Source organism: Zalophus californianus, chromosome 10, assembly GCF_009762305.2.
Source record: "Zalophus californianus isolate mZalCal1 chromosome 10, mZalCal1.pri.v2, whole genome shotgun sequence".
NCBI classification, from domain to species: domain Eukaryota; kingdom Metazoa; phylum Chordata; class Mammalia; order Carnivora; family Otariidae; genus Zalophus; species Zalophus californianus.
The window spans coordinates 61,213,854-61,235,714 of NC_045604.1; the positions used below are offsets into that span (position 1 = coordinate 61,213,854).

The following is a 21,861-nucleotide window of genomic DNA, read 5'->3' on the forward strand; positions in this document are numbered from 1 at the left end:
CGATATATGCTTTCTTGAGTGGGCAGGAAAGATGAGACATCACAGCTACCCTACTGGAAATGCACAGGGAATTTGTCTGACATAATCATGTCATTTTTCTATTTTTTCTTGGGAGGGAAAAAATGGTCAGGAATCTTTCTGTATACTGACAATACAGAGTTCTTATACTATATCAAATTATAGTTATTAAATAAAGTGAATAGAAATTGTTGCAAAGAGGTTTCCATTGCATTTTTCTCATTTCTTAGTTCCCAAGTTCAACCCTATGTGGCTTGAGGCAAGTACATCGTAGGTATGTTTTATATCATCATAAGTAAATAGATGTAGGAACTAAGGGAAATTAAAATACTAGCAAAAACAACAAGGATCTTGGCTTACAGGTAAAGATAAGTAAATAGTATTCATTAAAATTTGATTTGCATAGAAAACATCCGTTTTGAGGTACAGATGCAATCTATCTTATTTGAAATTCAGACATCTATAAAATAGCTAGTCAATTTGTGATAGTGCTATTACATACCAGGTATATAACCAAACTGTATCAGCCAGTCAAATCTGTATTTTAACATTAAATCATTGTCTATTTTTTCCTCCTAGTCACAAAAGTATTTAGTAATTCTGAAGTGCTAGTCTTATGGTTTTCAGGTGAGCCTTGTTCTCATGGCCCAGGATCTGATAATCCTGGGTTATAGGATATAAGGATCCTGTTGAAAAATTACCCCAGACGAGTGGACTCATGCCTCCTAACGTAGATTTAAGATCGCCATTTATTTTTTCTAGGTGTTCATATTTAATAGTGATGATTAGTGGTTTACAAAAAGTCTCTGCTCTTAAAGAAGGAACACTGTTTTGACATAGCATTGGGACTCAGACCTGGAAGTATTTTAACATGGCCCCAAAACAGTCCTAGGAAAACTCCCTTCCTTTCCTTCCTTTCTTTCTTTCTTTCTTTCTCTCTTTCTTTCTTTCTTTCTTTCTTTCTTTCTTTCTTTCTTTCTTTCTTTCTTTCTTTCTTCCTTCCTTCCTTCCTTCCTTCCTTCCTTCCTTCCTTCCTTCCCTCCACCTGTCTCTGTCTCTCTGTCCTGCTTCCCCTTTCTTTAACATAATGACTCTCCATTCCATCTCCAAGGGTTGGAGTGGGGGAGAAAGATTGGGTGAGGGACAGCATGGGTGAATATTGGGGGGGTGCTTAGAGAATTGGGTGGGAGGCTCATCTCGAAGCTGCTTTTGCATAGCAAGCAACTGTTTTGCTCACATTTCATATTTGGAAAGACTTGTGGTGAGGGCCCAATGGGGATTACTGGAGCCTGCTCTTGGTTAAAGATATCTATTGAGAGTATGACTTGATAATAAAGAAGCTGAAATTTTAAAGGATTATTTTCTAGAGTCATGAAATATGTATGAACATCAGAATATTCTTGGTATCATAGTTGCTACATCAAAACAACATATAAACCACTAATGGTGAGGATGGGGCGGGAGGGGAGGTGTATGTATTGTCTCCCAAACTTTTTCATTAGCTGTTTGAACTTTCACTAATGTAGTAAATGATAAATCGGTTTCAGAGCTTCACTCTTATCTTTTGGAGTTCTAAAAGGTCATAGAAGGGGGGCGGAGCAAGATGGCGGAGGAGTAGGAGACCTGGATTTCCTCTCATCTCAGGAATTCAGCTGAATAGGGATCAAACCATTCTGAACACCTACGAACTCAACAGGAGATCGAAGAAGAGAGTAGCAACGACTCTCTTAACAGAGAAGCAACCACTTACTGGAAGGTAGGACGTGCGGAGAAGTGAATCCGAGGCGATATTCGGGAGGATAGACGGCGGGGGAGGGGGCATCCGTCGGCCGCTTCTGGCAAGTGCTAGAGAGTGGAGGACAAAATCGGAACTTTTGGAAGCCAGCTCCGCTGAGGGACGTCGCTCCAGTGGCTAAGCGGGAGGTGGAAACCTCGTGGGACATTGTGGTCTCAGGACCCTCGGGGTCACAGAAAGACCGGGGGTGCCTGAGTGCGGCAGAGCTCCCAGGTATCGGAGCGGGGAAGCCAGCTGCAGAGATGGAGCCGAGGTGTGGGCTCTCAGCTCGGGGTTGCCATAAACTGTGATCCGCGGCCCAGCTGGGACACTGTGCCTCCAGCAGGGACCCAACAAGCAGCAGAGCCGGGGAGACTCCCCTCCCTCCCCCAGGAGGAGCGGCATGGGAGCACACCGCAGGGATCTGCTGGGTTTGGAGACTCCACACGGGGTCGGGTGCCAGAGATAGAAATGCTCGGTCACAGGCTGGGTGAGCACGGAGTGCGGCCGGAGACCGGGGAGACGGGAGTGATTGCTTTTCTCAGGGGGCGCACTGAGGAGCGGGTCCCGAGTTCTCAGCTCCTCCGGGCAGAGAGTGGGAGGCCACCATTTTCACCCTGGTCCTACAAAGATGTACCGAGAGCTTGCAGGGAACAAAAGCTCCCTAGAGCAAACCTGAGCAGCTTGCTTAGCCCGGACCAACAAGGGCGGGGCAATTCCGCCTCCGGCAAAGACATTTTTTTTTTTTTTAAAGATTTTATTTATTTATTTGAGAGAGAGAGAATGAGAGATAGAGAGCACGAGAGGGAAGAGGGTCAGAGGGAGGAGCAGACTCCCTGCCGAGCAGGGAGCCCGATGTGGGACTCGATCCCGGGACTCCGGGATCATGACCTGAGCCGAAGGCAGTCGCTTAACCAACTGAGCCACCCAGGCGCCCCCGGCAAAGACATTTGGGAACCATGGCAACAGGCCCCTCCCCCAGAAGATCAGCATGAACAGCCAGCAAGCCAAGACCAAGTTTACCGATCAAGGAGAACGGGAGAACTCCAGCGCTAGGGGAATACTGCACATAGAATTCATGGCTTTTTTACCATGATTCATTAGTTTTTCAAAGTTAATTTTTTAACTGGTTTTTTTTTTGAATTTTTCTTTTTCCCTTTTTCAACCAACATCTTATCAATCCCTTTTTTAAAAAAAACATTTTTTTTCATTTTTAGAGTCATATTTTATCCCTTCATAGTAGTTACCCATATTTTTGGCATATATATATGTATATAAGTTGTTCTCTCTTTAAAATTTTGAGATACAGTTTCTTCTAACAGATCAAAATATGCCCTAAATCACTAGTGTATGGCTTTGTTCTGGTCTCCTGCCTGATCACAGTCTCTCCCATTTTTTCTTTTTTTTTTTAAATCTTTCTTCTTTCAAACAACTTCTTATCTTATCAATTCCTTTTATAAAATCTTTTATAATTTTCATCTTTACAGTCATCTTCCATCCCTTCATTGTATCAACCCTTATTTTGTACATATATAAGTCTTTCTTCCTTTAAAATTTTAGGAGGCACTTTTTTCTAACAGAACAAAATACATCCAAAATCTAGTGTGTGTCACTGATCTATGCACTAGCCTGATCATATTTGATCATATTCTGTTTTTTTTTGTATTGTTCTGTTTTTGTTTTTATCTTTTTGTTTTTTTTTTCTTTCATTTTTCTTTCTTTCCCTTTCTTTTCCCCTGGTTTCAGGTCTTTTCTGATTTGTATAGAGTATATTTGCTGGGGACGTTGTTAACCTGTTAGCATTTTGTTCTCTCATTCATCTATTCTCCTCTGGACAAAATGACAAGATGAAAAAAATCACCTCAGCAAAAAGAACAAAAGGTAGTACCATCAGCCAGGGACCTACTCAATACGGACATTAGTACGATGTTAGACCTAGAGTTCAGAATCATGACTTTAAAGATACTAGCTGGGCTTGAAAAAAGCATGGATGTTATTAGAGAAACCCTTTCTGGAGAAATAAAAGAACTAAAATCTAACCAAGTCGAAATCAAAAAGGCTTTTAATGAGGTGCGATCAAAAATGGGGGCACTAACTGCTAGGATAAATGAGGCAGAAGAGAGAATCAGCGATATAGAAGACCAAATGATGGAAAATAAAGAGGCTGAGAAAAAGAGAGAGAAACAACTACAGGATCACGAGGGCAGAATTCGAGAGATAAGCGATACCATAAGACAAAACAACATTAGAATAATTGGGATCCCAGAAGAAGAAGAAAGAGACAGAGGGGCAGAAGATATATTGGAGCAAATAATAGCAGAGAACTTCCCTAATGTGGGGAAGGAAACAGGCATCAAAATCCAGGAGGCACAGAGAACCCCTCTCAAAATCAATAAAAATAGGTCAACACCCTGACATCTAATAGTAAAACTGACGAGTCTCAGAGACAAAGAGAAAATCCTGAAAGCAGCTCGGGAGAAGAGATATGTAACCTACAATGGTAGAAATATTAGATTGGCAACAGACCTATCCACAGAGACCTGGCAGGCCAGAAAGGACTGGCATGATATCTTCAGAGCACTAAACGTGAAAAATATGCAGCCAAGAATACTATATCCAGCAAGGCTGTCATTGAAAATAGAAGGAGAGAGAAAAAGCTTCCAGGACGAACAAAAACTAAAGGAATTTGCAAACACGAAACCAGCCCTCCAAGAAATATTGAAAGGGGTCCTCTAAGCAAAGAGAGAGCCTAAAAGCAGCATAGATCAGAAAGGAACACAGACAATATACAGTAACAGTCACCTTACAGGCAATACAATGGCACCAAATTCATACTTTCAATAGTTACCCTGAATGTAAAAGGGCTAAATGCCCCAATCAAAAGACACAGGCTATCAGATTGGATTAAAAAACAAGACGCATCAATATGCTGTCTGCAAGAGACTCATTTTAAACCCAAAGACACCCCCAGATTGAAAGTGAGGGGGTGGAAAACCATTTACCATGCTAATGGACACCAAAAGAAAGCTGGGTGGCAATACTTATATCAGACAAATTAGATTTTAAAACAAAGACTGTAATAAGAGATGAGGAAGGACACTGTATCCTACTTAAAGTGTCTCTCCAACAAGAAGATCTAACAATTGTAAATATCTATGCCCCTAACATGGGAGCAGCCAATTATATAAGGCAATTAATAACAAAAGCAAAGAAACACATTGACAACAATACAATAATAGTGGGGGACTTTAACACCCCCTTCACTGAAATGGACAGATCATCTAAGCCAAAGATCAAAAAGGAAATAAAGACTTTAAATGACACACTGGACCAAATGGACTTCACAGACATGTTCAGAACATGCCATCCCAAAGCAACGGAATACACATTCTTCTCTAGTGCCCATGGAACATTCTCCAGAATTGATAATATCCTAGGTCACAAATCAGGTCTCAACCGGTACCAAAAGATTGGGATCATTCCCTGCATATTTTCAGACCACAGTGCTTTGAAACTAGAACTCAATCACAAGAGGAAAGTCAGAAAGAACTCAAATACATGGAGACTAAAGAGCATCCTACTGAAGAATGAATGGGTCAACCAGGAAATTAAAGAAGAATTAAAAAAATTCATGGAAACCAATGAAAATGAAAACACAACTGTTCAAAATCTTTGGGATACAGCAAAGGCAGTCCTGAGAGGAAAGTATATAGCAATACAAGCCTTTCTCAAGAAACAAGAAAGGTCTCAAATACACAACCTAGGTAGCAACCTCTTCAACCTTAGCCGCAGCAACTTCTTCCTAGAAACATCGCCAAAGGCAAGGGAAGCAAGGGCCAAAATGAACTATTGAGATTTCATCAAGATAAAAAGCTTTTGCACAGCAAAAGAAACAGTCCACAAAACCAAAAGACAACCGAGAGAATGGGAGAAGATATTTGCAAATGACATATCAGATAAAGGGCTAGTATCCAAAATCTATAAAGAACTTCTCAAACTCAACACCCAAAGAACAAATAATCCAATCAAGAAATGGGCAGAAGACATGAACAGACATTTTTCCAAGAAGACATCCAAATGGCCAACAGACACATCAAAAAGTGCTCCACATCACTCGGCATTAGGGAAATCCAAATCAAAACCTCAATGAGATACCACCTCATACCAGTCAGAATGGCTAAAATTGACAAGTCAGGGAACGAGAGATGTTGGCGGGGATGCGGAGAAAGGGGAACCCTCCTACACTGTTGGTGGGAATGCAAGCTGGTGCAGCCACTCTGGAAAACAGTATGGAGGTTCCTCAAACAGTTGAAAATAGAGCTACCATACGATCCAGCAATTGCACTACTGGGTATTTATCACAAAGATACAAATGTAGGGATCCAAAGGGGTACGTGCACCCCAGTGTTTATAGCAGCCACGTCCACAATAGCCAAATGGTGGAAAGAGCCAAGATGTCCATCGACAGATGAATGGATAAAGAAGAAGTGGTATATATACACAATGGAATATTATGCAGCCATCAAAAGGAATGAGATCTTGCCATTGCAACGACGTGGATGGAACTGGAGGGTGTTATGCTGAGTGAAATAAGTCAATCAGAGAAAGACATGTATCATATGACCTCACTGATATGAGGAATTCTTAATCTCAGGAAACAAACAGTGTTGCTGGAGTGGTGGGGGTTGGGAGGGATGGGGTGGCTGGGTGATAGACATTGGGTAGGGAATGTGCTATGGTGAGCGCTGTGAATTGTGCAAGACTGTTGAATCACGGATCTGTACTTCTGAAACAAATAATGCAACATATGTTAAGAAAAAAAAAAGAAGAAGATAGCAGGAGGGGAAGAATGAAGGGGAGTAAGTCGGAGGGGGAGACAAACCATGAGAGACGATGGACTCTGAAAATCAAACTGAGGTTTCTAGAGGGGAGGAGCGTGGGGAGGATGGGTTAGCCTGGTGATGGGTATTAAAGAGGGCACATTCTGCGTGGAGCACTGGGTGTTATGCACAAACAATGAATCATGGAACACTACATCAAAAACTAATGATGTAATGTATGGCGATTAACATAACAATAAAAAATTTTTAAAAAGTAAAATAAAAGGTCATAGAAGTGGTCTAAAGACAGCAAAAGGAAAAGCAAGGACCCTGAACCTCATCCAGTCTGGTCTCCTTACTCACACCTCCTAAACTCCTGACCTAAAACACTGCTCATTTCTGCTGCCTCTGCTTTGCTCAGCAATGGAAGGCCATTGCTGGAGGTGGCCTTCCAGAAGCCACCTTCCTTTACTTCTTATCTAATCTATAGATCCCTTTGTAGTTTTTACCACTCCGGCCCCACACATTTCTTTCCTGTCCAGCTCTTATTTCCTGTCCTTCAACTTCAGCATCTGCCTATTCAACTGCATTGGAACCTCTCTGAGGGCAGAGAGTGACACACTGACTCATATCTGTGTCTGCGTGTTGAGCTTATTTTGAGGGTCTGAGATAAAAAGCCAGGAAGGACTAACAGTGTAAAAATGCTGGCTAGGAGACTTGCTGCCCTTCCCGTGTTTTTCTTACCATGGAAGATACACAGATCGCAGGTGCTCGCAGACTTGAAATGGTTGGAAACTGATTACATATTCCTATGTATCATACCCCCAGGAACCTCCAGGATTAGGTTCAGTAGGGTCAATAGGCTGCTATTGGTTTGTCTTGGGATCACTAAAAAGAGAAGACTTCCTTCTATTATTTATGTTGTAGGAAGCAAGTGATAAGAGGCTTGTTGGCAAAATTTTATTTTGCCCATGAAATTTAAACTTAGGACCTTTCTGTTCACACAAATAAGTTCCCGAGTAAGGTGAAAAATAAGGTATAAAAATATCACACACACACACACACACACACATACACACACACACACACAAACACATATATATGGACATATACATATATAGTTTATATGTGTATGTGTATAATGTATATTTATATACATGTACGTGTTTATGCGTATGGGGGTATGTGTCTGCGTGTGGGCTTAGAAATGAAGAGAGAAGGAGAGAGAGAGAGAGAGAAAACATCTCACAGCTTGTTCTCAAATCTTGAATTTTATCTGGTATCACGAACCCACCTAAGGGGCACCTGGGTGGCTCAGTTGGTTAAGCGACTGCCTTCGGCTCAGGTCATGATCCTGGAGTCCCGGGATCGAGTCCTGCATTGGACTCCCTGCTCGACAGGGAGTCTGCTTCGCCCTCTGACCCTCCCCCCTCTCATGTGCTCTCTCTATCTCATTCTCTCTCTCTCAAATAAATAAATAAAATCTTAAAAAAAAAAAAAAGAACCCACCTACGTTATAGGAATTTCTAAAGACAGGACAGGAAGGATTTTTAAGACAACTTCTACTTTAAATAAGAGAAGGTGTGCATATCCCCATGTGTATGATACTATTTGAATTGCTACAGAAACAGTCATAACATAAGCAGAGTCAGTTTTATAGATGTGCTGCATTAGTGCATTAATCCAACACAAATATAATTTTTCCCCCTACAGTACGCCATGGAACCTAATTATCTGCATATTTGGCCTAGAAATACCTTTATGATGATTGCACTTCCTAACACGGTAATATAGAATTTATCTATGTAATTCTGCACCTATAATTAAAGTTTTTCATTACTTACTTTGTATTTTGTATGTATGCCTAATTGCTTTTACACTTAGCATGTGTATACTTAACATCATTGTTCAGTCTATTTAGTGATTATATCATTGAAACTTTGGGATTCCTGAGGAAAAACCTGAAGGAATTCCAATTATTTATCGTGGAAAGGAGACTGAACACATATAAGTTACAAGTGGCAGTTTGTGTGTGATGCCTGTCCTCTCCCCCAAGATGGTATAGGAGGAAATGGCCTTCCAATAAAGCCAAAGAGATTCGGGTTCTACACAAGGCAGTCCTTCCCGTGTGTGAGATGTCTGGGACATTGGAATATAGATAGTCAAAAAGGGGCATGGCTGTTCTTTCATTAGACCCTAGAGACTTTTTGCTCTCTAGATTTAGCTACATATTTCTCTAGTTGGTGGTCTTCTGTCCCTTGGCAGCAATGCTGGGGTCCAGTGCCTCGTGACATTATCTAAAGAGGAAGAAGAGACAGAAAAAGTGAGGAGAAGTTCAATCCAACCAGCCGATTAGTTATATAAGGAGGGTAGTGTTTGCAATTAGTAATCTAAGGAGGGTAGTGGTTGCTTGGTGAAATGGTGGTTTACTGTGTTGAAATTCTAGTAAGAGAGAAGCTGGGGAGCACCTGGGACTTGGCGGGGCTTTTCTTTGGGAGCGAGGGGAGAAAGCCAGCGGTGTTTCCTGCCGGCCTGGACATTTCTGCCAGGTGTCCCTCGGCCACAACAAGAACCTGAGACTACATTCTCTCACACTTTTCTTCTCCTTCTCGCAGAATAAATCCTTCACGTGTACTTTGTTCATGCCCTTTGACGAGTTTGAAAAACTTGTAACCAGCAGTGATGTACTGGATTTCTTCCAGAAGTACTTTCTAGATTCCATCCCTCTAATTGGAGAGTAAGTTTCAAGATGTGCAAGTGTGCCTTTCTCTCCACTGCTTTGAGCTACTCAAAATCCAAATAAAGGTGCTGCATCTTACTTCCATTTGGATGAAATGTGACTGGTCCTGGACGATAAGCCTGTCTTAGAGCAAAAGTCTAAAGCGGATGTTGTACTGTGAGTGGGAATTCTGAAAACCCCATGGCAGGCCCAGTTTCCCTGGGAAAGACAAGTCACCCACGTCCCCAGGCCTCTCTGCCTCCTCTGTGGGCTCTCAGGCCCTTGGAGGTTGGTGTGCTGCAGAGTGGGGCTGTGGTTCCCTCTGCTGGTGGGCACACATGTCCAAGGCCCAGCAGATGCGAGTCTGGGTCCTCACTTACTAGCTGGGTTTGCTTTCCTAGCTCGCAGGGCCCTCCCGGGAACATGGTGATCCATCACTATGGATCTGCCCCAGAGTGTTGAGAGGACAGGACAAGTTCCTGCCTATAGATCGTTCGGCACATGGCCTGGCACATACAGAGCCCCCCAGCTGGGAGCTAGCTTGTTAGCTGTCTGGTTCCTCTGCTCCCTGTCAATGCCACTCCCCCCAAGGGTCTTGTCACTGGGTCTCACTAAGTACCTCTGCCCCCACTGTCCTCCCTGGAATCCAGCTCACTCCCCACCTCCAGCAGGTTTTCATGGAGGCAGCACAGTGCTGCAGAAAGCGAGATTTAAGGCTGCTTCTGCCCCTCACTCCCCGAGTCTCAGATCGGTCATCTTTACAATGGGCATCAGGACATCTACCTTTGGGGGCAGTTGTGACAGTGACATGCACTAACTATATAAAAGGGGTGGCCCACTGCCAGCCCACAGCAGCTCTCTTTAAAATGGTCAATTTCCATCCTTACCTGCTGACTCAGTGCGCACTGATCTCCCTTTCTCTGATGTTGAGAAATCTCTGCACGCCAGAATTTACCCCTTACGTTTCGTGGTTATTTCTTGCCTCTCCAACCAGACTTAAAATTCTTGAGGGTATGTACTGTTTCTCTACTTACAGCTGCCACAAATCCTCTGTAGATGCCTGATGCTCACTAGCTTCCAAATCTATATAAAGTCGCGTTCATTTTAGTTTTTGGTGTGTGTGGCTTTAATCAGATGCACCACGTCTCAATTTTTCCATTAAAACCCAAAACACAACAGAACAGTTGAAAATTAAATGACCCGCACGCCTGATAAGAAAATTTCATGACACATAACTCAGACGCATTTCAGGTTCTTGAGATGCAGTCAAACTTGTCCTGGTTGGATGTGATTAACATTGTTGAGAACAAAACAATTAGAACAGTGGAATTTCAGGAACTCGAAGAAACTTCAGTTTCTCCTTTTCCTGTTTTCTTTCTGGCATTTTTGTGTGTTTCTCAATAAAATCCAATAGTAATGAAGTCAGTACATCTGAAAGAATTATGCAGGATTTAATACCCAACTTCAGGTGCTTATGTTCTGGTTGTTTCCCTCTGAAGGCAAACCCTGGTACAAGATTTTTTCCTGTTGCCGGCACAGCCCATGATATCTGTGAAGTGTTCTTCTTTTCACCTGAAGTCACACTGTGTGCTGATGGGGGATGCAGCTCACGCCATTGTGCCCTTTTTTGGGCAAGGAATGAATGCAGTAAGTCCTTTCTCCCAAAGTAAGTCAGTCTCAACCAAAAAATCGTAAATAACAATCATGCCTAAAACTATCCCCACATAATGTCTGAGGAAACAATCAATTCCACAATCCTACCAGCTGTTTAGGTTGATCACCAACTATAGTCAAGTCTTGGGTTGCTTGATCCAGTAATTTCACATAGGAAAAAGCAGTAATGCAGAAGACAGTTTTCTGTGCAGTTAGAAAATATATCGATAGCTTGAAATTTGGGAACCTGTCAGCAATTCAAGGCTTAATTAAAAAAAATTTTTTGAGATTATGCATAAATATATAAATGTTAGGCTCAAGAAAGAAAAAAAGCCCAAACCGCCTGTTTTCTCCACTTTTTCTTTCCAAAGGAAAGGAAAATGCAACTGGCAGAGTTGAAGAAGACTATGAAATAGATTTGATGTTGAATACTACTGCTTTCATGGAAGTTTTATTGTTCTGGCTAGAAAAAAATATTTCTGAAAAGAAATAGTGCTCAAATATGAAACATTTAATTTCAAGGAATCCTAAAATAATTATCTAGACAGACAATTATTTTGTGTGTGTTTGATAACTAATAGCTTTATAATCAGTCTTTTATTGTTTTGGTGATTGGGATCTATTCCACGTGTAAATAGGCTATAAATCTAATCACTTATATTTTCCGCAAAGTAGTCTAAACACTGTTTTACAAAAACCTAAGAACACACCAATTTTAGGATAGTGGATAAGGGCCCGGGCTCCGGCAGTATAAGACCCAGTTCAAATCCTGGCTCCAAGATTTATTAGAATATGTTCTTGCTCAACTAACTTAAACTTACTTTTAACTTCCTTGTCTGTAAAATGGGTTTTCAATAGTGCCTATGCCATAGAAGTTCTTGGGGGATAAATGAATGAATTAAATAAAGAATTTAAGAGTGTTATTATCTCAGCCTATATGGTATTTTGCATCTCTAACTTCCTGCAGCATTAATAGTCTATATAGCTGACAAGAATATTTATTTGCTTCAGATGTAATCTCTATAATTGATGCAAAAAATATTTTTTAACGTTTACATTTTTTTATATTGTCTCTAAAACTATAGTTTGAATTCCTAGAAAGCAGGAAACCTAGCTTTTGATTTTCTTCTTCCCCACTGCGTTTAGCGTCAAAACTTATTAAATAGTATTAATTTTGTGGATTTCGTGACATTGGAAATTTGCTTTAATCTTTGGTTTAAAGGAACTAAATTAATATGAGAGTTCTAGCCTGTCATTAATTGCTCTAAATGTGAAGCTTAAAGACTGAATGGTTTAAATAAGATTCAAATACTCATGTTAGAGCAATATAATTGTTCTTACTTCTTAAAGAAGCAGTGGAATCCATCAAAATTACAAGAGTAATTTAAAATTTTGATCAAATTCCAAATCATTATAATCAATATGCATTAGGCAAAGACAAACCATCAGGTATGCAATTGAGGGTCGTTTATGATCATAATTAAATGCCATATGTGACTAAGCAGCTGTGTGCTGGTTGAAGGCAAACATCCTATGAATCATACTCATCAATGGGAAGTCTGTTCAAAATTGCTCAGAAGCTTTCATTATTTCCAGTTTATTTTCCCCTATTTTTTCTTATTTCAGGGCTTTGAAGACTGCTTGGTATTTGATGAGTTAATGGATGAATTCAATAATGACCTTAGTAAGTAAAATTTGTGAAATGGACATGGACTAGCCCTGCTGATAATTGTGGACCTATTTCTGACCCTGGAGGAGGGCAAACCCATGATGCATTTTTCCTGTTCAGGATTATAAATTTTTCTATTAGCAGCCTACGCCACTGGTCCCCACATCAGACAAGGAGCACCCAGAGAGGGAAACATAGTTTCTTTTCAGGTTTGTACCTGGAGGTCTGTGCAGTGATCCTCACAAAGAAAGACGTTCCCAGGACAAACATTTGCTCAGAATACGCTCCTTGCTCTCCCTTTCCACCTGGGGAAACTGCACCTGCATCCCCTCCCCCAGAAACACTTGCAGGAACTCCACTGCTTTTTTGCTTGTTGCCTTATCAACGTTGCAGCTGCTACTTCCATTTGCCTTTGGTTAAAACTGATTCCACGAGATATATTGCTTTGACAGATCCTGGAGTTTAAGATATTTATATGTAATATGGAAATTAAATTAAATTAAATTAAATTAAATTAAATTAAGTGTACACCATAAGTTGCTAACAATAGCCCAAGACCTGGATAACTGTTACTGCTTCTCGGCATCTGTGGTCTCAAAGGCTACCTCTGAATTTAAACCTCGTTCAGGTATGGGATAGATGTAGAGAACTGGTTGTAAGTCTACACCCAGATTCCAGTCCTGACTCACCAACTTACCTGTAAGACCTTGAGCAAGTCGTTTCAGTTTTTTGAAGTCTTGGGTTTTCTTTTTTTCTTTTCCATCTATATAGTGGGGACAATAATACTAACTTCAGAGAGATGTGAAAATGAAGTGAAATTATTTGTGTAAAGCTTTTTTATTAGCTTCAGAGGTAGAGTTTAGTGATTCATCAGTTGCATATAACACCCAGTGCTCATTACATCACATGCCTTCCTTAATGCCCATCACCCAGTTACCCCATTCCCCTACCCCCACCCCTCCAGTAACCATCAGTTTGTTTCCTATAGTTTAGAGTCTCTTAGGGTTTGTCTCCCTTTCTGATTTCATCTTATTTTTTTCCCTCCCTTCCCCTATGATCCTCTATTTTGTTTCTTAAATTCCACATATAAGTGAAATTATATGATAATTGTCTTTCTCTGATTGACTTATTTCGCTTAGGATAATACTTTCTAGTGTCCATCGACAGATGAATGGATAAAGAAGATGTGGTGTGTGTGTGTGTGCGTGTATATATATATATATATATATACACGCACACACACACACACATATATATATATACACATATATACAATGGAATATTACTCAGCCATCAAAAAATGAAATCTTACCATTTACAACAACGTGGATGGAACTAGAGGGTATTATGCTAAGTAAAGCTTTTTTTTTTTTTTTTAAAGTCTGGCACAAAGTGGGTTCACAGTAAATGTTTGTGATGGTGTTTTAGGAAGTCCTTGGACACTGGTGTCTGGATCAAAAGAGACTAGAGGGTCCAGGGTAAAGTTCTTCTGGTTTTCTGCCTTCCTTTTCCAGTCATCTTGGTCAGATGCTCCAGATCCAGAGGCATTTTATTTCCTCCCGTCTCTGCCCTGGTGGGATTGATCTGCATGTGATAGGCATGATGGAGGGGATGGAGGGTTCATATATGAGAACATACTGTCAGCACTGGTCTTGGTTAATACAGAACAAAGATAAAACAATACTGATTATGACAATGAGACTAAACTAGCATTACTGAACATTTCATATGTGTTGGGTATCTTGCTATATTTTTTAATCCATTTTCTCATTTAGTCTCCATGGAAAATATGGAGCATATGTACAATTCTTGTCCCTGTTTTACAACTTGTCCCTCTTTTACAAGCTTAGAGACTTAGAGTAACTCACCCAAAGTCATATAGCTACAAGTGTTGGATCTGGGACTGGCAGCCAAGTTCTCTGACTTTTGAAATGGCATCCTTAATAACTAGTGTGGATTGGCCTTGTGAGAGTTATACTGGTTAGTCATTCAATTATCAGACATTTATTCAGTATTTACCATTTACCTGGTTAAGATTTCAGACATGAATAAAACATGAGCCTTACCTCTGGGAGATCACAGAATAATGATGGAACTGATGGTTAGCTAATAAGGTGTCTTCGGTGCAGTGAAATAAATGTGGATGGTGTGGCAAGAAAGGACGTAAAGGAGAGTAGCAGATTCTAAGAGGAACTGGGTGGGGAGGGGTCACTGACCATCATTTCTATGAGCTGCTTTCCATTTGTGAAATAAAGAAAATAATGATTGGCTAACCAACAAGTGTATGTTATATTAACTTTATCATAAGTTTTATTTAATCACAATAGGAAATGCCTGTGTGTTATTGTTCAGTATTCATTGATTATTGGTCATTCAGCCTGGTTACCCAAAGTTTGAAAAGATTAGAACAGTAATAGAGTATACACCATTTAACTTGGTTGGTGTAAAGGCCAGCACATTTTCATAGACCGTATCGGAAACGATGTATTATTCAACTTGGCTCCTAGGTATGTGTCTTCCTGAATATTCAAGATTGAGAATTCCAGATGACCACGCGATCTCAGACTTGTCCATGTACCATTACATAGAGGTGAGTGAGGGGGTTGGGCTCTATTCCATGAGATTATTCCTGATAGTCTAACTGATAGTCTTGTCTTTTTAAACAAAATTTTTTAAATTTTAATTCCAGTGTAATTAACATACAATGTTATATTAGTTTCAGTATAGAATACAGTGATTCAACAATTCTATACATTGTTCAATGCTCATCATGGTAAATATACTCTTTAATCCCCATCACCTCTTTCCCTCATCCCCCCACTGACCTCTCCTCTGGTGATCACCTGTTTTGTTCTCTGTAGTTAAAAGTCTGTTTTTTTTGTTTGTCTCCTTTTTTCTTTCGTTTGTTGCTTAAATTCCACATATGAGTGAAATCATATGGTATTTGTCTTTCTCTGACTGACTTATGTCACTGAGCCTAATACACTCCAGATCCATCCATGTTGTTGCAAATGGCAAGATTTCATTCTTTTTTTATGGCTGAGTAATATTCCATTTTATATATATATATATATATATATATATATATATATATATATATATATATATATAATATAATCACCTCTTCTTTATCCATTCATCTATCAATGGACACACTTGGGCTGTTTCCATAGTTTGGCTATTGTAAATAATTCTTCAGTAAACATAGGAATGCATATATCTTTTCAAATTAGTGTTTTCATATTCTTGGGTAAACTCCTAGTAGTGGAATTACTGATTCATATGGTAATTCAATTTTTAATTTTTTGACAAACCTCCATACTGTCTTCCACAGTGGTTGCACCAGTTTGCATTACCACTAACAGTGTATGATGGTTCTTTTTTTTCCATATCCTCATCAACACTTGTTGTTTCTTACGTTTTTAATTTTAGCCATTCTGACAGATGTGAGGTGATAACTCATTATGGTTTTGATTTGTACTTCTCTGATGATGAGTGATGTTGAGCATCTTTTTGTGTGTCTGTTGGCCATCTGTATGTCTTCTTTGGAGAAGACATGTCTTCTGCCCATTTTCAATTGGATTCTTTGGTGTTTTTTGGTGTGGAGGTATGTATGTTCTTTATATTTTGGATACTAACCCTTTATCAAATATGTCATTTGCAAATATCTTCTATTTTGTAGGTTTTGTTGTCTTTAATTTTGTTGATTGCTTCTTTTGCTCTGTAGAAGCTTTTTATTTTGATGTAGTCTCAATAGTTTATTTTTGTTTTTGTTTCCTTTGCCTCAGGAGATATATCTAGGAAAATGTTGCTAAGGCCAGTATCAGAGAAATTACTGCCTGTGCTCTCTTCTAGGATTTTTATGGTTTCAGGTCTCATATTTAGGTCTTTAATCCATTTGGAGTTTATTTTTGTGTATAGTGTAAGAAAGTGGTCCAGTTTCATTCTTTTGCATGTGGCTATCTAGTGTTCCCAACACCATTTGTTGAAGAGAGTATCTTTTTCCCACTGCATATTTTTGACTCCTTTGTCAAAGGTTAATTGACCACATAATTGTGGTTTTATTTCTGAGCTCTCTATTCTCTTCCATTGATCTATGTGTCTATTTTTGTGTCAGTATCATACTGTTTTGGTTACTATAGCTTTGAAGTATATCTTGAAGTCTGGGATTGTGATACCTCCAGTTTCATTCTTCTTTTTCAAGATTTCTTTGGCTATTTGGGGTCTTTTGTGGTTCCATACAAATTTTAAGATTATTTGTTCTAGTTCTGCATAAAAGGCTGTTGGTATTTTGATAGGAATTGCATTAAATGTGTAGATTGCTTACAGTAGTATGGACATTTTAACAATATTTGTTCTTCCAATCCATGAGCATGGAATGTCTTTCCTTTTGTTTGTCATCTTCAATTTTTTTCATTAATGCTTTGTAGTGTTCAGAGTATAGGTCTTTCACTTCCTTGGTTAAGTTTATTCCTGGGTATTTTATTATTTTTGGTGCAATTGTAAATGGGATTGTCTTCTTCCTTTCTCTTTTGCTACTTCATTATTAGTGTATAGAAATGCAATGGATGTCTGTATATTAATTTTGTATCCTGAAACCTTACTGAACTCATTTATCAGTTCTAGTAGTTTTTTGGTGGAGTCTTTAGGGTTTTCTATATATAGTATAATGTCATCTGCAAATAGTGAAAGTTTAACTTCTTCCTTACCAATTTGGATGCTTTTTATTTCTTTTTCTTCTCTGATTGCTATAGCTGGATTTCCAGGGCTATGTTGAGTAAAAGTGGTGAGAGTGGACATCTTTGTCTTATCCCTGATCTTAGGGAGAAAGCTCTCAGTTTTTCACAAGACTATGATGTTAGCTGTGGGTTTTTCATATATGGCCCTAATTATGTTGAGGTATAGTCCCTCTAAACCTACTTTGTTGAGGGTTTTTATGATAAATGGATGTTGTACTTTGTCAAACGCCTTTTCTACATCTATTGAAATAATCATATGATTTTTATCTTTTCTCTTATTGATGTGATGTATCACATTGATTGATTTGTGAATATTGAACCACCCTTGCATCTCAGGGATAAATCCCACTTCGTTACAGTGAATGATTTTTTTTTTTTAAGTTGTTGGATTTGGTTTGCTAATATTATGTTGGGGATTTTGGCATCTACATTAATCAGAAATATTGGCCTATAGTTATCTTTTCTGTGGTGTCTTTATCTGGTTTTTTACTAGGGTAATGCTGGCCTCTTAGAATGAATTTGGAAGCGTTCCTTCCTCTTCTATTTTTTGGAATAGTTTGAGAAGAATATGTATTAACTCTTTAAATATTTGGTAGAATTGACCTGTGAAGCCATCTAGTCCTGGACTTTTGTTTGTGGAGGGTTTTTTGATTTCTGATTCAATTTCTTTGCTGGTAATTGGTCTGTTCAAATTTTCTATTTCTTCCTGATTCAGTTTTGTGATGTTATATGTCTCCAGGCATATGACAAAATTTTTCATATTTTTTGTAATCCTTTGTATTTCTGTGATGCTAGTTATTATTTCTCCTCTTTCATTTCTGATTTGTTTATTTGGGTCTTCTCTCTCTCTTTGATGAGTCTGACTAAAGATTTATTAATTTTGTTGAACTTTTCATAGAACTAGCTCCTGGTTTCATTGTCTGTTCTATTTTTTTAAATTCTTTTTTCATTTATTTTTGCTCTAGGCTTTATTATTTCCTTCCTTCCACTGGTTTGGGGTTTTATTTGTTCTTCTTTTTCTAGTTCCTTTAGGTGTAAGGTTAGATTGTTTGAGATTTTTCTTGCTTCTGGAGTAGGCCTGTATTGCTATAAATTTCCCTCTTATAACAGCTTTGCTGCATTGCAAAGATTTTGGACCATTGTGTTTTCATTTTCATTTGTCTCTATGCATTGTCTGATTTACTCTTAGATTTCTTGGTTGACCCATTCCTTATTTAGTAGAATGTTATTTAACCTCCATGTATTTGTGTTCTTTCTAGACTTTTTCTTGTGGTTGATTTCTAGTTTTATAACATTGTGGTCAGAAAAGATGTATGATATGACTTTGACCTTTTTTAATTTATTGAGACTTGTTTCATGCCCTAATATGTGATCTATTCTGGAGAATGTTCCATATGTTTTAGGATGGAATGTTCTAATATATTGTTAGATCCATCTGGTCCAATGTGTCATTCAAAGGCACTGTTTCCTTGCTGATTTGTTTGATCTATCCACTGATGTGAGTTGGATGTTAAAGCCCCTACTATTATTGTATTACTATGAATTAATTCTTTTATGTTTGTTATTAGCTTCTTTATGTATTTGGGTCCTCTCATGTTGGTGCATAAATATTTACAATTGTTCTATATTCTTGTTGGATTATTCCCTTTATGATTATATAATGTCTTCTTTGTCTCTTGTTACAGTCTTGTTTAAAGTCTATTTTGTCTGATAGAAGTATTGCTACTCTGGCTTTCTTTTCAGTTCCATTTGCATGACAAATGCCTTTCCATCCCTTTACTTTTAATTTGCATGTGTCTTTAGGTCTGAAACGAGTCTCTTGTAGGCAGTATATAGATGGGTCTTACTTCTTTTATCCATTTTGTCACCCTGTGTCTTTTAATTGGAGCATTTAGCCTATTTATATTCATGGTAATTATTGATAAGTAGTATTTATCGCCAGGTTGTTGCTTCTTTTATGGTTGTTTTGTAGTTCTTCTTTGTTCCTTTCTTCTCTTGCCCCCTTCTCTTATGGTTTGCTGGCTCCTTAGTGGTATATTTGGATTCTTTTCTCTTTATTTTTGCATATCTATTGCTGGTTTTTCATTTGTGGGTTTATATTAAGTTGATGGTCACCTAAGTTTGAACCCATTCTAAAAGCACTAATTTTTTACTCCTCTCCCTCTATCCCACATTTTAGGTATATGCGTATATTTACATCCTTTTATTTTGTGAATCCCTTGACTGATTTATATAGATATACTTATTTTTACTACTTTTGTGCTTCCTACTTTCTTACTCTGATGGTCTTTCCTTTCCATTCAGAGTCCCCTTTAACATTTCTTGTAGGGGCTGGGTTAGTGTCATTAATTCCTTTAACTTTTGTTTGTCTGGGGAACTTTTTATCTCTCCTTATATTTTGAATAATAGCCTTGCTGGATAGTGTTATTTTTGGCTGCAAATTTTTTCTTTCAGCACTTTGAATATATCATGCCACTCCCTTCTGGCCACTGAAAAATCAACTCATAGCCTTAGGGGGTTTTCCCTGTATGTAACTATTTTCTTGCTGCTTTTAAAATACTCTATCACTACTTTTTGCCATTTTAATTACTATGTGTCTTGGTGTGAACCTTCTTGGGTTGATTTTGTTGGAGGCTCTCTGTGCCTCTTGGATCTTGCTATCCATTTCCTTCCCCAGATTCAGGAAGTTTTCAGCTATTATTCAAATAAATTTTCTGCCCCCTTTTCTCTCTCTTGTCCTTCTGGGAGCTCTATAATCTGAATATTATTATGCTTGATAGTGTCACTGATTTCCTTTAGTCTACTTTCATTTATTATTATTTTTTTTCTCTCTCCTATCCAGCTTGATTGCTGTCCATTACTCTGTCCTCCAGGTCACTGATCCAATCTTCTGCATCCTCTAGTCTACTATTTATTCCCTCTAGTGTATTTTTAATTTCAGTTACTGAGTTCTTCAAATTGATTTGTTCTTTTTTATGTTTTCTATCTCTTTGTTGAGAGTCTGAGTTCCTCCACTCTTTTCTCAAGTCCAGTGAGTAACTCTATGGTCATTACTTTAAATTCTCTATCAGGCATATTACTTATCTCCATTTCATTTAGGTCTCTTGCTCCGATTTTGTCCTGTTCTTTCATTTGGGACTTATTCCTCTGTCTCATTTTGCCTAAATCACTGTATCTGTCTCTGTGTGTTAGGAAAGTGAGCTACATCTTCTGCTCTTGAAAGTAGTGGCCTTTTGAAGAAGAGGTCCTGTGGTGCCCTGCAGTGCAGTGTCTCCTGTTCACCAGAACCTGACACTTCAGGGGAGTTTCTTATGTTAGTTGCCTGTGCCCTACTGTTGTGGCTGAGCCACATTTGCCTTCAGTCCAAGCATCTGCAGAAGCTGCCTTTGCCTGTTGTGGTTAGGGTTTTATCCCTGTGTAGTTAGTGGGCCAAGCTGGGACTACCTTGGGGTTGAGTTGAGTCAGACCAGGTGCTGGTCAGGCCTGTCATACCATCAAACTGCAGGGCACTCTCCCTGTGTTGTCCCCTGAGTTTTTGTTAGTGGGAAGAGCCTGCATTCAGACCAGATGTCTGCCTCAGCCCAATGCTGGGGCTGCCATTGGATTGGTATGTGTGGTTATATTTCTTTCTCCCCAGGGCAGGAGTCACTTTGGAGTGGTGCTGACCCCTGTTGGGGCTGCTTGCCACTGCCAGGCTTGTGGCACTGCTTTGGGTGGACTTCTGCCAAGGGTGTGTTGGAAGTGGCAGATCTGCAGGAAAATGTGGGGGTAGGTGTGCTGTTAGCAAGATAGGTGGAGATAGTTGGTGCTGCAGTGGTTCTGGCAAGTGTCCATGTGTTGAAGCTAGGGGGTGGGCGAGGGAATGGCATACACCAGTTCTTTTTTTCTTGGAGAAATCTCCCAAAGATACCTGTCCCTCAAGCACATGCTCTGAGATTAGTAAATAAATCTTCCCACATTTCCTAGGCATTTTTCAAACTCTTGCTTCTATACTATATTGTATATCAGTGATTCTGTTTGTTGTGCTGTCTCTTTAAGGGTGGGGACTCAGTTTCCTCTCCCTCTCCAGCTCTCCCCCAGCGGAGCCCTCTGATTTTTGAAGTTCCAGGTGTTAAGCCCCACTGACTGTAAGAACTCTCCAAGTTAGGCCCCTCTGGTTTTCAAAGCCAAATGTTATGCGAATTTGTCCTCTTAGTGTGGGTACCCTATGCCTAGGGTGCCTGGCGTGGGGCCTTCTGCTCTCCCCTCTCCATGCCAGCAGTGCCCTTACCTCCTACGGATAGTCCTGTGGGTCACCGTGGCTCCTGACTGTGTCTCTGTCCTTCCTACCCTCTTCAATGTGGTCTCTTCCCTATATTTAGCTGTGGAGAGTCTGTTCTGCCAGCTTCGGGTCATTTTTCTGGGTTTTTAATGCTGATGTGGTTGTTATCTAGGTGTATCCATGGGATGAGATGAACCTAGGATCCTCC

At 39.4% G+C, this 21,861-nt stretch overlaps 2 protein-coding genes across 2 annotated transcripts in view; one reads left to right on the top strand and one right to left on the bottom strand.

Annotated features, from left to right (window-relative positions):
• The window catches only part of KMO (kynurenine 3-monooxygenase), a 58,596-nt gene that overhangs the window by 33,437 nt on the left and 3,298 nt on the right, over positions 1 to 21,861 (top strand). The window contains 5 exon segments of the mRNA XM_027611264.1: positions 8,326 to 8,397; positions 9,228 to 9,349; positions 10,831 to 10,978; positions 12,611 to 12,668; positions 15,161 to 15,243. Coding sequence (XP_027467065.1) covers positions 8,326 to 8,397; positions 9,228 to 9,349; positions 10,831 to 10,978; positions 12,611 to 12,668; positions 15,161 to 15,243 — 483 coding nt within the window.
• The window catches only part of OPN3 (opsin 3), a 56,767-nt gene continuing 48,256 nt past the window's right edge, over positions 13,351 to 21,861 (bottom strand). Inside the window, exon 7 of the transcript XR_003523038.1 lies at positions 13,351 to 13,416. The gene's annotated coding sequence lies outside the window, so the exon portion shown is untranslated. The remainder of the gene's footprint in view (positions 13,417 to 21,861) is intronic.